Source organism: Anas acuta, chromosome 1 (genome assembly GCF_963932015.1).
Source record: "Anas acuta chromosome 1, bAnaAcu1.1, whole genome shotgun sequence".
Taxonomy (NCBI): domain Eukaryota; kingdom Metazoa; phylum Chordata; class Aves; order Anseriformes; family Anatidae; genus Anas; species Anas acuta.
The window spans coordinates 198,992,917-199,008,387 of record NC_088979.1 but is presented as its reverse complement, the minus strand read 5'-3'; the positions used below and the strand labels follow the sequence as shown (position 1 = coordinate 199,008,387).

Genomic DNA, 15,471 nt, shown 5'->3' with positions numbered 1-15,471 from the left:
AGAGCCAGCTCCTAGGCATGCTTGACTAAGTGCCTGGGAACTTTTGTGGTGCTAGGACTTCATTAGAAACCTGAAGGTCTGTTTTTATCTGGGTAGGAACCGGGTGGCTGATAGATCTATGTAATCATCTCCATTTCATCCCTGTATATGGGACTGAGGGTGGAGAACAATAGCTCATGTGTCCAAGCCAACTCTTTGCTCGTGCAGATGAAGCAAAGCTTAATCAGTTTCACTGAGCTTTTAGCAGCTAGAGTTGATGGAGAAAGACTTGCCTTTAGGTCTAATTAATTTGTCTACCCTGGAGGATTCTGAAAAAGGCTTTTATTGTTGAGAAATGTAACCACCCTGAAAAATTTTCAGAAGATTAATTTTGTAGTGTGCCCTGTTCTAGTCACCCATTAGGTCTACTCTGACCACCTTTATGTTGCTTCGTAGCTATTTTAACCTATCTACACAGTTTCAGTTAAGGAATACCTGCCAGAGAAGCATGGCTTCAAGACTTCAAAGACTCCTCCATTGCTCGATTCATCTTAACTGTTAATCACTCACAATACTTGGCTGCTTTTTTTCCAAAAATAAGGAGTACCTGCACTCTAATGCAGAAAATCACAAACACCTTTGGCTCTAAGATGTCAGTGGCCATTAACATGATGCAGTTAGCAAATACTTAAATGTTTCTTGGACCAGAATTTGAATACTGTCAATACTTTCAGGCACATATCCTGAGGACAGTATACTCTTATCAAAGCTTCAACACTTCAGGGAAAATTACAATATTCTCCATTAAAAAAAAAAATAATAAAAAAAGCGGGGAGGGGGGGAGTGATGCAAGGGGTTATTTGTGTGATCCTATCATTTATTTTTATTTATTTGATTAGTGAAAACTTGAAGAAATAATTCTGAAATTCTATGTGGCACGACTTTGCCAATTTGGAGGGAGTAATTAAATGCCATATGTTAGCACTAACACATAGAAAAGTTGATAATTAATGCAAGCAGCTCCGGATCCAGGTGTGACTTTGACAGATTGTATGCAAGGGTTTTTCACAGCCTTACAAATAGGGATAAAAAGTCTGTTTTCCCCCCTTCCCTTCTGGATGAAGAAAAAAATTAATATCTTACCATTTGTACATAATTAACTATTTCTTGATTCGCTCAAAAGAGAAGGCAACTTCTGAATGGAAAGTACACTCTTTAACTGGCTGGAGCCCTCAAAATATATAAAAATAGGGAAATAACTGATTTTTCAGGACATAATTTTGGGGATTTAGGGTTAGAGAAAATGAAAGTTTGTTGAGTCTTAGGGCAGATTTTCCATTATTGTTACAAGGTTTACTTCTTTTCTAGCATGCAGGAAATAATCCCTGCTCCTTTATTCTCCTGGGTTAGCACTACTGATCTAATACAGATTTCAAACCAAGAAATGGGAGTATGCTCATGCAAAATGCTCATTAATGAAGCAAAATGAGTAAAGGTGAAATATTTGGAGCCTTCAGGATGTTATTCTGCAAGTTTTGTGTAGTGCTGTCAGAAGGCAGGTGGCCCTGGTTTGAAAGAAGCCCCCACCAGCAGAAGACTTCACCTCTGCCAGCTTCTGATGGCTGACATAGCTGTCTTCGAGCATGATACTGAGGCACCCTTGCTAGTCATCAGAGCTAGTCTTGATGGAGTTAAGAAAACTCATTTTACTATAAAACAGATGTCTGATGCTCGTCACACAAAGCTTCTGCATTCAGGCAGAAGAATCCCACCTCAAATCCAGTAGGTTCAGCACTGGATGTGTCACACTAACTGCCTGGGCAGCAGAGCTGACCTGCATTCATTACATGTTTGGGTGGATTAGAGGTGAATCCCACAATTATTTGCTCAGGATGCTGTGCAGTTTCACACCTTCCTTCACATAGCTAGAAATTCAGGCCTTGTTCAGTGTGACCTTCTGCCTGCTTCTGCTCCATCAGTGCGGAGCACTCAGCCATCTCATCATGCTTGTTATTTGCAGCCAGTGGTATCTCCTTCAGGGTCACCAGAGTGGTGCAAAACAGCCAGAAGTTACAAACAGGCCTATGAGCAGAGTCAGAAAGCAGTGATACCAAAGGCTTGCCAAAAATTTTGCATTTAGTTTCAGGATTCTGAATTATTGAAACCTAACCCTACTGTGGGAGAGAGAATTACCAAGCAGCAGTGAAACGTTTTTGAAATATGTGCACACAAATACTGTCCCCTGTGCCCTGCTGTCCTTCCCCCAGCTTTCTCCTTCCCCTGATCTTATTGCCCAAAGCACTCACAGCTTCCAGGCTTTCTCCACTCCCTCAGAGCTCACTTATTCCTTTCATCCCTGAGGCTGGAGCTGAGGACATCTACATGTTAGGGTTGGGAGCTAGCTGGAAGTGTACAGCCCCATCTATTATTATCAAGAGCAAGGGGGAGGCTCCCATGAAACAAGCTGTCCTGTCTTGCCAGGAGAGGTGATTTTTTTTGGAGGAGCTGACCTCTTGGCATTGGTAACAGCCAATAGATAACATTTTAGCTGGGACTAGGACCAGTAACTTCACTTTTAAATGAGTATAGTTGGGGGATATAGCTTCAGAAACTGCTGTTCTTCCTGAAGCCAGCAGTGGGTACCACCTTTCCAATCTCCATGCTTTGTTGGGTTCCATGGACTTAATGTTGAGCTCTTCTTTTTAGTCTGTGGGAACAACTCAACATGCACAGATGAGGCAGAAGGCCTGGCTGGTCGAACAGGGAGTTTGCTAACCTCTAAATACACTTGAGCCATACTTCTTGCAGTCCATTTCTATTCGATTCTCACATCACATCTGCAAGGCAGGGAAGTATTCCTTGTAGAAAGAAAGTGGCTGACCAAAAATGCAGAAACAAATCCTGTCAGCAAGCCTTAAGCAAGTAAAAAAGCATTCCTTTCGCTGCGTGAGAATACATAGTTTAAAACTATTTCAGCCTAATAATATCAGATGTTCCATCAGATGGAGTGAAAACATATCATTCTGAGCCTGACAATTGTCCCTTTAAATGTTTTTTATACTGGGCCCCTGGCCAAAACAGAATAGCAATTTTCTTAAGCTTCAACGCTGATCAGCACTGACTAATAGCACTGAATGCAGGGCACGTCATCATATCAATATGTTTTCTGTACTCTGAGCATTCTTTGTGAAATCTGCATTTTTAAGATGTACAGTACACGGGAGCTGGATGTTTAATTTACTATAAAATCACCCTCAAGCTGAAAACCTGCAAATCATCTTAGTTCAATTGCATATTTATAGGTTTACTAGCGAAACTGAAGGAGGCCGGTGGGGAGTTTGTCATCTGTTACTCTTTGGAAAATTAAAACAAAGCCTTCCCATTTGCTTTGGAGGGGTAGAGAAGCGGTGGGGGCTCCCTGCACCCTGACGGCTTCTGTTTGCTTTGTGGGGCAGGGTGAGGATCCCTGCACTACTGAAAGATCTCTCCTTTTTTTTTGATTCTCTGAATGAATTGCTTTGGTTTGAGTCGTTGTCCTTACACCTAAGCAAGACCTTCAGCTCCTTACTCTGGAACTGCATGGTAGGCACTTCTCTGACAAGGCCAGCAGCTATTTTTAAGAAAGAGCTGGATCTGGTCACTCTTTGGGTAGCCTAAAATCAACTCACTTTTTAACTGCCTGGGTACTAGCTGACACATAGGCAGAAGTTAAGAGGTGGCACCTGGGCTTCCCCCAGCCTGACCTCAGTTTGCAGCATGAGAAATGTTTACAAATGCCTGGCAGCCCAGTGGAGTCACTTGCTCATACCCTTTCCTGTGCCCTGGCCTTAGTGTTTGGCTGCTGTTGAGGGAGAAGGCAGGCTATAAACCTTCCTTGAAGAGATTAGTTAAGGCAACAGAGGATTTTTAAGCAGCCAATTTACAGGTATCCTCTCACCAGCAAAGGTGAGTACCCAGACTCTCCTCATGGCTGAGCAAGCCAATTCAGTTTCACCATCCTTAAAATAATTATTTGCAGCACCAAAAACAATTGTGTATCGTGAATCAGCTATAAAGCTTCATTGAAATGCATTTATTTGAATATAAATCCCAATTTATGAGTCTCATCTGCAATCCCACTGTTCAGCTGCTGGTCTCTGTATACCTGGCTCATCCCATGCATTCATTGTTTGTTAACCTTTCCTGAAGGGTTAACCTGCCAGTAGAACCCCAATATAAAGTGTGAATGAAAATGTTGAGACTTGAGGAATCTGCCGAGAAAAACTTCTCCTGGGTGTTAAATTCACACCAATTTTCTTGCCAGCTTCTTGAGCAAGAAGCTGAGATTGTAGGGGCTGGTCTCTGGTTTGGATTCTGAAAAATGCCTGGTCTCGGTGCTTGCCTGTATAAAAGCTACAAATACTTCTTAAACTCTACAATTCTAAGGAAAAAAATACTTCACATACCTCTCTTGTGATCAATAAACATGAACCTCTTCTTTTTATTGGTGAAATTATGAAATGCACTTAAAGTGTTGAAGTATAACATAAATAAAATCTTATGAAAATAGATGCAGTTTCTTATTCCTCAGCTGCATTTTTTCCCATTTGACAAACTTGTACTAATACAAAGAGAGAGGGTTGGAGAGCAATAGAATATTTTTTTTTGTAGGCCCAGAAATGGAAATACTTCGTTACAAAAATAATTTGCACAATAATAGAAATAAGCAAGTGCACTGCAGCCTCTCTGGAGTAAAGCTTTCCTTCTCTCTTTGCATCCCTGCAAACTCTGGCAGTCTGCTCATTAACAGTGAATTGGATTTACATGCCATTTCAAGAGAAGAAGAAAGCACTGGTGTATATACTGTATAATAAGTGCTTAGATTTGGGGTTTAATATAGATGGGATGGTGTGTTAACGTTTTTAAGTCTTTCCAGAGAGCATTAAGTTTGAACCTGTTTCATTTTTGACACGAGTCCGCAGTTTGAGACCTGTAAATTTGAGTTGGATTAACAGGACTGCCTGAGTCCTGTTGCTGCAGTGTAGCTTTTGCTGAATTTGATGACAATACAGGCAGAAAATATTCTATCAATAAGTCAGGTAAATTATCTTTTTCATGTTTTGGTTGTGAGTTGTTGGGTGTTTTTTTTTGCAAACTCAGCATCATTGAAAATCAAAGGGTTTGGCTCTTGGAAAGCATTATGCAGCCCCCTTGTTAAAGTGCTGCCCTAGAATATGCCTTGTGCCCCCTTGGAGGGGAGAGGACTGGATCACTCCAAAAAAAAGCAGGAAAATTTAATGTCTTCTTTTTCCAGAGCAGTGGGTTACATGTCTGCCTTTCGAGTGCCATGCATTAAGTTGGTTGAAATTGAAAGCTAAGATAGGAGCCTCTCTCTCAAAACATTTCTCAGGAATATTTTTCATTAGCTCATATCATTACGTGCACAATCCCCTCTTCACCCTCACCCCTGTCATGATTTCTTTCATACATAAGGGAGGTGAGGGAATTTATCTGAATTAAAATCTATGCAAAGATATCTTTACTCTGTCTAACAGAGGATGCTTTTCTTTTAGAAGCTGTGATGGGGGAGACATATGTAGAATGACTAAGGCAGCCAATTAATATGTTATATAAACAGCAACAACCACTAAAAAAAGGCAGAGAGATAAAGAAAACTGAGAGATTTGGGGTGGGGGTGGGAGGGGGGGGGAAGGGAGGTTGTAAGTATAAAGTGTTTGCCTTAGGACTTGTCTTCAGTTACAGAGCCAGACTCACATGACTGGAGCTTGGTTTGATGTGGTAATGAAGCATTGATCACAGGAAAAAGATGAAATGGCCTTTGCTCATTCATTATTTTTATCTTCTAGCTGTGGAAGACAGAAAATTGTTCATAGGAATGGTTTCGAAGAAGTGTAATGAGAATGATATCAGGGTGATGTTTTCTCCGTTCGGCCAGATAGAAGAATGCCGAATCCTTCGGGGACCTGATGGGCTGAGCAGAGGTGAGTGTGCAGTCTGTAAAGTCTCTTTCCTTAAGCACTAATTGGGAGCTATATGTCACAGTCAGGGTAGGAATAGCCGCTGTCTGCAGCTAGAGGTTACGCCGTAATACGTCCCACGTGATGAAGGTATCCGCATGAACTTTTCACAGTGACTGAAATTATCACCTTTTATTTCCAGTGTCAGAAAGGTCTTGGTGCCAACATATTAACTTGTGTTATCGCACTGTTTGTCAGCTGGAAAGGTTCCTTTGCACCCTGAGAAAACACCCTCAGTTTTCTGCTCTCACAAAATCAAAGATCCTTCCCTGACCCCATTTCTGTTTTGTACCACAAGGCCAAAAAAAAAAAAAAAAAGGACTGTAAATGACTGTTTGAAGAAGTACAGGGTCATGGGAACTGGCCCACTATCTCCTGAATTCCTGTGTTTTTTATAACCATATGCAAAATATAGGTCTGCTCTAACTCAGAAACAAAGAGGTTAGCTCGAACCTGAAAGCTTTACCTGGACCAAACTTTGTAAAAAGCTTCTTGAGCTTGTGCCTCTATCACAAACCAAAAACCAGGGAAGAGGTGTTAAGCGGCACCACCAGGAGCGGTCAAGCGGCTGTCCTGAACTTTGGAAATGAAGTGCAGCACAGACTTCAATAGCTGGTGACCCTTTCTGAATGCAGAAGTGCCTTTTCAGGAAAGGCTCTCTGAAAACATATTGAAAAGAAAAATAAGTGTATATTGATGACACAGACTGCATATTAACTCCATGGTACATGGACCTGAAATTATTCTCAGACTATGAACCTTCCCACAAACTCAGCGTTGCGTGGCACTGAGTAGCACAGGGCATCGTGACAGCCCCATCTTTCAGTGGGGAAAGCTTTTGGGGTACTAGCTGCTGTCATGTAATGGCATGGGGAGCAAAGTAATTTTAAGTGTGGAGCTGTGAAGAACATCACTTCTATTTCAATAGAAATAAATTTAAAAAAAACAAAAAACAAAAAAAAAAAAAACAAAAAACAGAAAGCACAGTTTATGCATTTTATTACATTTTCAAAAGGCACAGAAAAAATAATTGTATCCATCTTACATATAGATATAGCTCTATCTATTTTTTTTTATTACTTCCGGATCTATTTGTTTCCTGTAGGCTGTAGGATCCTCAGTGTTTTGTGCAACAATTTGTGCCTGGGGTTGAGAAGCAGACGTTTTTGTTTTGTGTGCAGCCCAGCTCGTTTAAAAAGACTATGCATTTCAGCAGGGGAAGTTGCATGTATTGCTATATATTTCACAGCACTGCTTGAAACATATACTCCACGACTTCTGAATAACAAGGGCTTGTTAAGAAGTTATTCTGACAATAAATAGGAAGCCCAACGAAGATTATGCTCTTACATTTATGAATGCTTAGATTGCAATTCCAAAACTTTGGGGGCTGGCATACAACAGTCCCTTCAGGCAAGTAGAGCATCAGGATCATGGCTTTTGCCTTGGGGAAGACCAGGGGAAAGGTCTGAGGTTGGTTCCTGCAGCTCAGTAATGACTGTCAACTGATGAGTCGAGCACTGTTATTATCTGCTAGACCCCACACTGAGGGAAAACAAATATTTCTGATTTTTAGTGATTTCGCTTTGTAAGCAGCACAGAGAAGGGGTGATGGAAGACACAAGTGGGAAAAGAGCTAACTAGCTGCTGAAATAATAACAAGATCTGGGCATCAGATATTTTGAGCCCCCAAAGAATTTATTGACTCCAGCATCATCCGGCAAAGAAACGGACCTCCCCTGGGATCTGTGGAAACCCCACTACATTATTACTTTTATTCAATAGTCATTGGGTATACTATAAGCATAGAAAAGCTAATTATAAATTCAGATAGATTAAGTAAGGGTGGTGGGGTAGTTTTATTCCTCCATAAATAGCAATATTACAATCAGCAACTGAGATTTTGAAGCCATGTCACTAATGTATCAGGGAGAGCAGTGTCGTCTGCCAGCCAGCAGACCCATGGAGTTAATGTGCTGCTCTCTCCTGTTAGAGGGTGAAGATCTTAGTCCAGGTAGGTCACACACCAGCAGTCTTAGCAGAGCTGTATCCTCCCTGCTACTCGGGTTTATTTCGGTCACCATCATGACTGATATTCTGTCATGCCCTCATGCATCATGGCTTGTTAAACTTGAATTGCTTTCTACACACCCATGTTCACACTTGAAAATGAGTTCAGCTGTGCCAACCAGGTTTTCAGGCAGATGTTTATCAGCTTCACAAAATCACCACGCCATGAGAGAAGGCAAAGCGTTGGAAAAATGGTTGGTTTTGCAGAGCTGAAATGAAAAGTGCTAAGGGAGATTTGAAACCAAGGGAGCCCAGTGTGAAAAGCTGCTTCGCTAAAGCAAGAAGGAGAATTTACAGAGTTAAATCTTAGTAACGAGTTCTGATACTTAATGAGTTTTAATTCATGTTACCGTTTCTCAAGATGATAGTTCCCTTTGCCACAAACAATATTTGTTTTCCCAGCACCAGTTCAGATGTGCTTCCCTCCCAGACACAGAGGGGCGAATGAAAAATAGTCACTGTCTTAAGAAAACACTGTCCTCATGATGCCAGAGCCTTCGGGAACTCACAGTGCTCACAGCAGTGAGATGGAAATATGGTCCAATAAACTCTGTTTGGCATCTCTTTCCAATTGCATAACGAGTGTGCATCATGGTATCATGGAAGAAAAGAGCTTGAAAAATATATTCATTGGTATTTATGCCAACTTTCGAGCTTCGTTGAAGGATTCAGGCAAATAATCTTTATTACCAGCAGATAGTTGCAAGGAATAGCTCCAGGTTACACTGCTCAGTAGAATAATTTTAGTTTGTGCTGCTACTTTTTTTTGTTGTTGTTGTTCTTTTTCTCATAATGAAGAGTAAAAAGCTTTCAGCTGACTTTTCTGTCACATCTACACTACAACAGCAACCATAGTGCTAGCACGGTAACAGTAAGCCATAGGGTTTTACTGTAAGGTTGTAGGGTACCACATGCTTCCAGCAGCAAGACGAAATCCCTTTCTGCAGCAGCAAGGGAAAATGTAACACTTGTGATGGGTGCAGTATAAGTGTTAAGATAAAGAGAGAGGTTGAACTGGTTGTTCCTATTGTAGTTTGTAGCCAGGAGCTGACAGAACTTTGTATTAAAGTCGCACCCCTTTCTGTCACTACTGATAATGTACCATCAGCATTTCCACTCCAAATTCCTATTGTCAGCTGTTTGAAACTCATCTGTAATACGAGACTAAAATGATGATACAAAGCTCCAGTGGTGGAGCGGTGTACTTTAAAGAAAGTGAGATTTTCTCCTTAACTCAAGTTTATAACTTGTTTTATTCTACCAGCTACAAGAAATAGGCAGCAACCAAAACACGCTGCCTTCCAAAGGCTCTGGGATAGTCCCTGTGAAATTAGTTGGCTGGCAGAGAGTAATTCCTAGCTGCGAAGAGTATTAAAAAAATAAAAATACCCTGTTGGCTGTAGAGATAAAGAAGCCAGGGACTGAACAGACATGGAGGATGGCCTTCGCTTTAGCAGGGTTCATGGGACTATCTAAAGAAGCTTGCAGCTGCCTGTACTATATTCATTATTCAAAGAGAAGGATTCAGCCTGCAGGGTTGTTTAATCCAGCACTTTTTCTGAAGAGCTAAGTATGCTTTACAAAAATTCATGATTGTGATATCATGTGCTAAGCTTCATTATCATGAAAAAGCAGAAGTGAACTGCCTCAGATGATTAAGATTTTAAATCACTTATTGTGAACGGCTTAAGGAAACTTTCAGACCTCCTGACTTCCAGCACATGTCTACATGACCACAGATGCCAATGCAGACAGCCATACAGTGATAGCTGGACTATGCAAAAATAGCCAGAAATAACCAAATTTGATTTATTTCTGGGCTACTAACGTGCTCTATGGCTGTAGGTGAGTTTATTTTTTCATCATCTATTATCCTCTTCCTTAAAACAAGGATAGCAATGCTCCTCTAGCTTTATAAGATGCTTTTTTTTTAGACCAGTGGATCAATATCTCTGTATCACTCTAGGAATTATTACCATCCATAACGATGATAAAAAAAAGTCCTCTTATCCTTATCACAGGAACACCACACAACAAATTATTTGGCTGTATTGCTAAGTGCAGATTTATATAATAGATACCAGAAACAACTCAACTTGGTTAATAGCGTGCTCTGAAGAAAACCTGCTAATAACACATACAGACAATTGGATGTACCACGAAAATTGTGGAAAAGCTCCAAATATATATTCCTACACCTTCCAGGCTCCTAATTGTGTGCTTTTTTTTTTTTTAAACAAAATATCACCAGACACATGGGACAAGTGCACATTTCTGAACACATTGATTACAGGAATATTTTTTTATTTGCTTTAAAAGCAGGTTAGAAGTGGCATGGAGAGTTATACCACGGTCAGGCAATTTAATTTCATGAAAATCCATTCATAACTTTCAGATTTGGGGGGTTTCTTGATGAATGAATAATACACAATTAGCATTTGCATCATAATTAGCTGCAGTGTAGAGTAGGTGAGGATGTTTTATGCCTTTATACCCGTTTCTTTTTTCCTTATGGGTATTTACTGCTCCCTTCTGAGCTCAAGTAAGGTGAAGTGCCACCATGGGAGCAGCCTGGATTAGGGGCCACCTTTTGACCTCTGCATCAATAAGTGATGAAGAACAAGCACAGGGGAAGTTCAGTGTTTTTTCTTGCTATTCAGAAGCACCTTCATGCCTTATTTCTTTTGCTGTAACATGGTAACTTTTTAATTTTTCCAGTCATTGTGGCACATTTAATTTTCTTCTTCCCCTGGTGAAACGTTTCCTGAGGTGTGAAGGAGCGAACACATCAAGTGACCAGTGTCTCAGCTGGCCTCTGGCCAGCCCAGCAACTCTATATCTCAGTTTCCATTTCTGCACCTTGTCAGCAATCCCTGCTCAGAGGGAGGCCTGAAATGAAATAATATACACGAGTTCTTATGCCAGCAGGAGGGTCATTGAGGCACTGTTAGAGAATGTAGTCTTTGGAACCCGTTTGGTTGCATAAATTCCAGTTACTGAAGTCTGTACTTTGCAGGGTGGTTAACGGACTACCCAATTAGAAACTCTGCAAGGAAACCATGAATTTATCTAGAATTTGTCATCTGGTCAACAGTCAAGAAAAGTCAGTAAAGCCAAAGGGATAAGGCATGTTCACGATGTGCCTGTTGGCTTTATGTGCCTGACATGCATAAACTAAAGAGCTTTACTGTGACTTCTTCATCAGACTTTACTTTGAGATTAGTTGTTGCCCTTGTTCCCAGACCTGCCATTGTGTATCAGCACTAGTTAATGACCCAATGTCTGTACAGTAAACTACTGGATGTCTTCATTTTGAGCTGAAATGTGTGTGACCCACTAAGACATATTTTTGTGCAATCTTTTTTTACTAGAAAGCTGTCTCCCAGGCTGGTCTTCCCTGCAGACTATGCTATGGTATCACAGTGTATAAAAAGGAAAGTCTACTTTGCAATCTCAGCTAGAAATATTTTAGCACAGCTAGGACTTATTTTTATCACACTTAATTTCCATAGCTTTTTACTTGAGCCTTATCTTTTCCTTAAATAGAGACTTTCATCTCAGAGGATCCCAAATGCTTCTTGCAGGAGTATTTTGGCAGCTTTTCACTATTGTTTCTTCACAAAAAGTGAAGAAAAATCTCAATTACGTTGAACTGGGAAGCTGTAGCACAACCATTACACCACCAGCTGCGCAGCCTCCATGCCTAGTACTGAGATTGCTTGGATGCCTTGGAAAATCTCCTGAGCCGCCTTCTGTGTCGGAAGGGTCGCTGTATGGTTGTTGTGTTTTTGTTTTTGTTTTTTAATTGATTACATCTGCACTTCTTCCATCTCCAGAACTTTAAAGGCATGTTTTTTAAACTCCCATTTTTAACTCTAAGCCTGATTCCAAAATGTCTAGGGGTTTTGCATCTCCCTTTGTCTTCAGTGAGGGTCCGGGGGTTTTAAACCTCTGGTAGACAATGGTGGTTTTATCTGGGAGGTTTCTTGTGTAGATATGAAATCAGACCCCTTACCTTGAGGCTTCTATGGTTAAAAATGTTCTACTTCACTGGCAGCTTGCTGGTATTGATGTTATGTTACTCTGTGCATGAACTGCCAACTGAACATTTCAAAACAGTCTATGAAAGCCTGAGATGAGAAGAACTGAGTGAAGCAGGAACTGAAATGGGGCAGTGCTGAGCATCTTTAAATATTTCAGATAATTCGAGCAGCGAGCCCTAGTTATGGGGTGGCATGGTTCAAGGAGGAAGCTTTTCTAACTTTGCAGCCTCTTCAAAATTCTCTTTCAGTTCTGGAGGGAAAAGAAGACCAACCTGTGAGTTTGGTAGTTACATTAGCTGAAGTGGTAGATGCAATAACACGTTCCAAAATCTCTGTGATGGGGCTGGGTGCCCTCCTTCAATTCTACCTGTAGCAGGAAATTATTTGGTGAAACCTTTCCCTAGTCAGCCTATTTCCTGTAGGGGGTGAGAAGGCAGCTTTAGAGAAACAACCAAAACTCTCAGCCTTCCTTTCTCCATCCCCTTTTGCTTCTGTTAGTAATCCCTGACATTTTGAAACCAGAGGTGATAAATTGCAAGGTGACTTTTAGGATAGTCATATTTATAAAAGATTTTTGTTTTTATTTTTTTTTATAAATAAAAGGAAGTAATTTCAATGCATTAGCTATAGAATTATGCCTTCTCTGGGTTTTTGCTCCCAATCTGAGCTCCAGTAACGGGGCAGTAATTGAAGTATCAGGACTCGGTATGGTAAAACAGAAACAGTTTGCTTGTAGCTGTTGGTGCAGAAGAGCTTGGCCCATGGCACTACAATTAATGCAGAGTTTCATATGATGAGGTGAGAGGCCGTGGAAATCTTTCATGTTTCCTTGCACCATGAGGCATGAAATCTGATTAGTCTTGTCCTGTTATAATTGTGATTTACAATCCTAAAGCTACTGGCATGTTCCCAAAAGACCACCTATATCCATGAGATATAGAGTGGAGTATACTGAAAAGGGAGCTTTCTCCCAGCGCGTCAGAAAACAGGATGAGTACAGGGTGGTTCAGGGCTGCCAGAACTCATCTAGCTTTAACAAGTGAAATCCAGTATGCTCAGATACCGACTTTTGATGAAATTCTACATGCCCAAGGAAAACATCCTCCTAAAGTGTATATGTTCCCCATATAGAAAATTAAAGGTGCTGCCATCACCTGAGGCAGAGAATACAAACATCTCAGAAAAACAACTTTTCTCAATACCCAACTTATATGTGCAAGTCTGGCGACGAAGTGGACTGAATCCTGTTATCTAGGTTTAGCTTCTCTCCAGTGTGATGGTCTGATCGCATAAAAAGAAAGGATCCCAAGTTTTACACATAATAAAATATATAGGATCCCATGTTTCACACATAATAAAATACATGTGCATAAATAACATATACAAATACTGAGCATGAGTGTCCAGGTTTGATAGCTGAAAAAATTGCTTTTAAATGTGAATGCATGTAGCTTTTAGCCTGGAAAGGTGGTTTAATTATCTAGCATCTAATTGGGGTGCTTGATGGTAACAACCGAAAGTCTAGGTTATCAGATAATTTAGAAATGAAGTTGTCTAGTGAATTTTTACCATGATTATTTAGGCAAATTGGGTATTTGCTGTGCAAATGGGCAGTCCATCGGTGGGAAATGGCTTGCTGACCAGAGATAACAAGGGGACCTAACCTTGTAGCCTCTGGCTGGCAAACCTCAATTAAAATGCAGTCCTGTCTTCTCCATGGAATGCTGTTTCCAAACTCTCATATTCAAGCCGCATAACCTCATTCATCAAGCATTCCCCTTGCCCAGAGAACAAGTTTCTTTTAAATAGGTAGCTTGCTATACAGCACTTTGCAGAAATCTGCTACGAAAGTCTTTTCACTCCACAACAAAGGAAAACAGGATCGAGGCAAATGAATTTGGGCTGGGCAATGAGGAGGGAGGTTTTGCCATAGCAAAGTCCCCAACAGCTGAGCTTTGTGGTTAGAAAGAGAAAAAGCTTAAGGGAGGGAAGAGTGAGTCTGCTTTATCTTGAGAGGAGTACAGCTTTATTTCTCTGCTGATTCACATTTCTTTTGAGACCTGCTAATTGCAACATCTCTCAGTAAGTTACTTACAGCAGTACTGCTGGGTAGAAATTGTGATAAATGCATAAACTGTGTCTTATTGATTTTTGTTGACATTTTACATGCTTCTTATGCATTCTAAACCTCCATTCAGTAATTGTCACTATGGTACACACTCCTGGATAATGAGAGCGAAAGAAGTGAATGAAGCAGTTTCTTGACCATTATGAACAATATTATTCAAGGCTCTCTGGGGTTTCTCGCCTGCCCTCCAGTATATCTCTATTTGTGCTCATCCCCCTATGAATTATCAAGACAAGAAATGAAAATCCTTGGTGTTATTTCTTCTGTTAATGATAATAACAGAAATGTGTTTTTTGTTGTTTTGTTTTGTTTTGTTTTTTTAAGAGAGATTACTTTGATGGTAAATTTGGGCCTCTTTAATTTTAGTGCACAGCAGCAACATGGAAGCTAGCAGAGGTACTGTAGTTTATTTACCCTTCTACTGCACATTTGGTCTAGAATGCTGTACAGAAAGCTGTTTGTTACATCATTTTCTTTGACAGGACGTTGATGCTGAATAGCAGTAGTATAGCAACATGTAGTGTGCCTAAACAGCAGTAAGACATCATCAGTTCTTATGTTACCTGAGAAATACGTAACAAGTCATGACACTGCCGTGAAGTTTGCATAAAAGGATCCTGAATTCTGATTTTATAATGCTGACCCATCAGCCAGAGGTTCATAAGCCAGTTTAGGTTTTCTTGTACCAAGGGCCTTTACATTAAAGAGGAAAAACTACCGCATGATGCAAAAATGCATTGACTTTATTTTCATGACTAGATGTAGTGCTTTTGGGTAATGATCAGGCATTGCTTTCTCTTACTGTTGTTTGATTAAAATGTGAATACAGTCTTGACTTGATAATCTCACCAGGTGCACATGGAGCAAAAAGAAAAGGTATTTTATGCCTCTAATTGATTTGCATAAACCGAACAATCTGTTGCTTGTTGGATTGCAAAATGGTTTATTTTGCCCATTGGCCACAGGGGCAACAATATTATATTTTTGATGCCAGAATGTAGCTTTCATGCATTAGCTCTAAAATGACAATATGCTTTAGCCTCTCAGTGCTTAGATTTGCTTCATTTGGAAATCTTTTAAGTAGTAATAATAATAATGTTTTGAGGAAATTGAGTGGAACACTAAATTATTCTCTGAAACCTAAGTTCAAACTGTGCAAGGCTAAGGGAGCTGAAAATCAATGCACTTTTAAAGTCATTAGAGATCACAAGTGAAATAAGTCTGTGTTGCTTTA

The 15,471-nt window shown here is 40.3% G+C and overlaps 1 protein-coding gene across 15 annotated transcripts in view; it reads left to right on the top strand.

Annotated features, from left to right (window-relative positions):
* The window catches only part of CELF2 (CUGBP Elav-like family member 2), a 558,673-nt gene that overhangs the window by 484,639 nt on the left and 58,563 nt on the right, over nucleotides 1–15,471 (top strand). For all 15 annotated transcript variants that reach the window (XM_068670066.1, XM_068670060.1, XM_068670059.1 and 12 more), the window contains one exon: nucleotides 5,826–5,960. In XM_068670066.1, coding sequence (XP_068526167.1) covers nucleotides 5,826–5,960 — 135 coding nt within the window. Of the gene's footprint in view, nucleotides 1–5,825; nucleotides 5,961–15,471 lie in introns of those variants that run through there.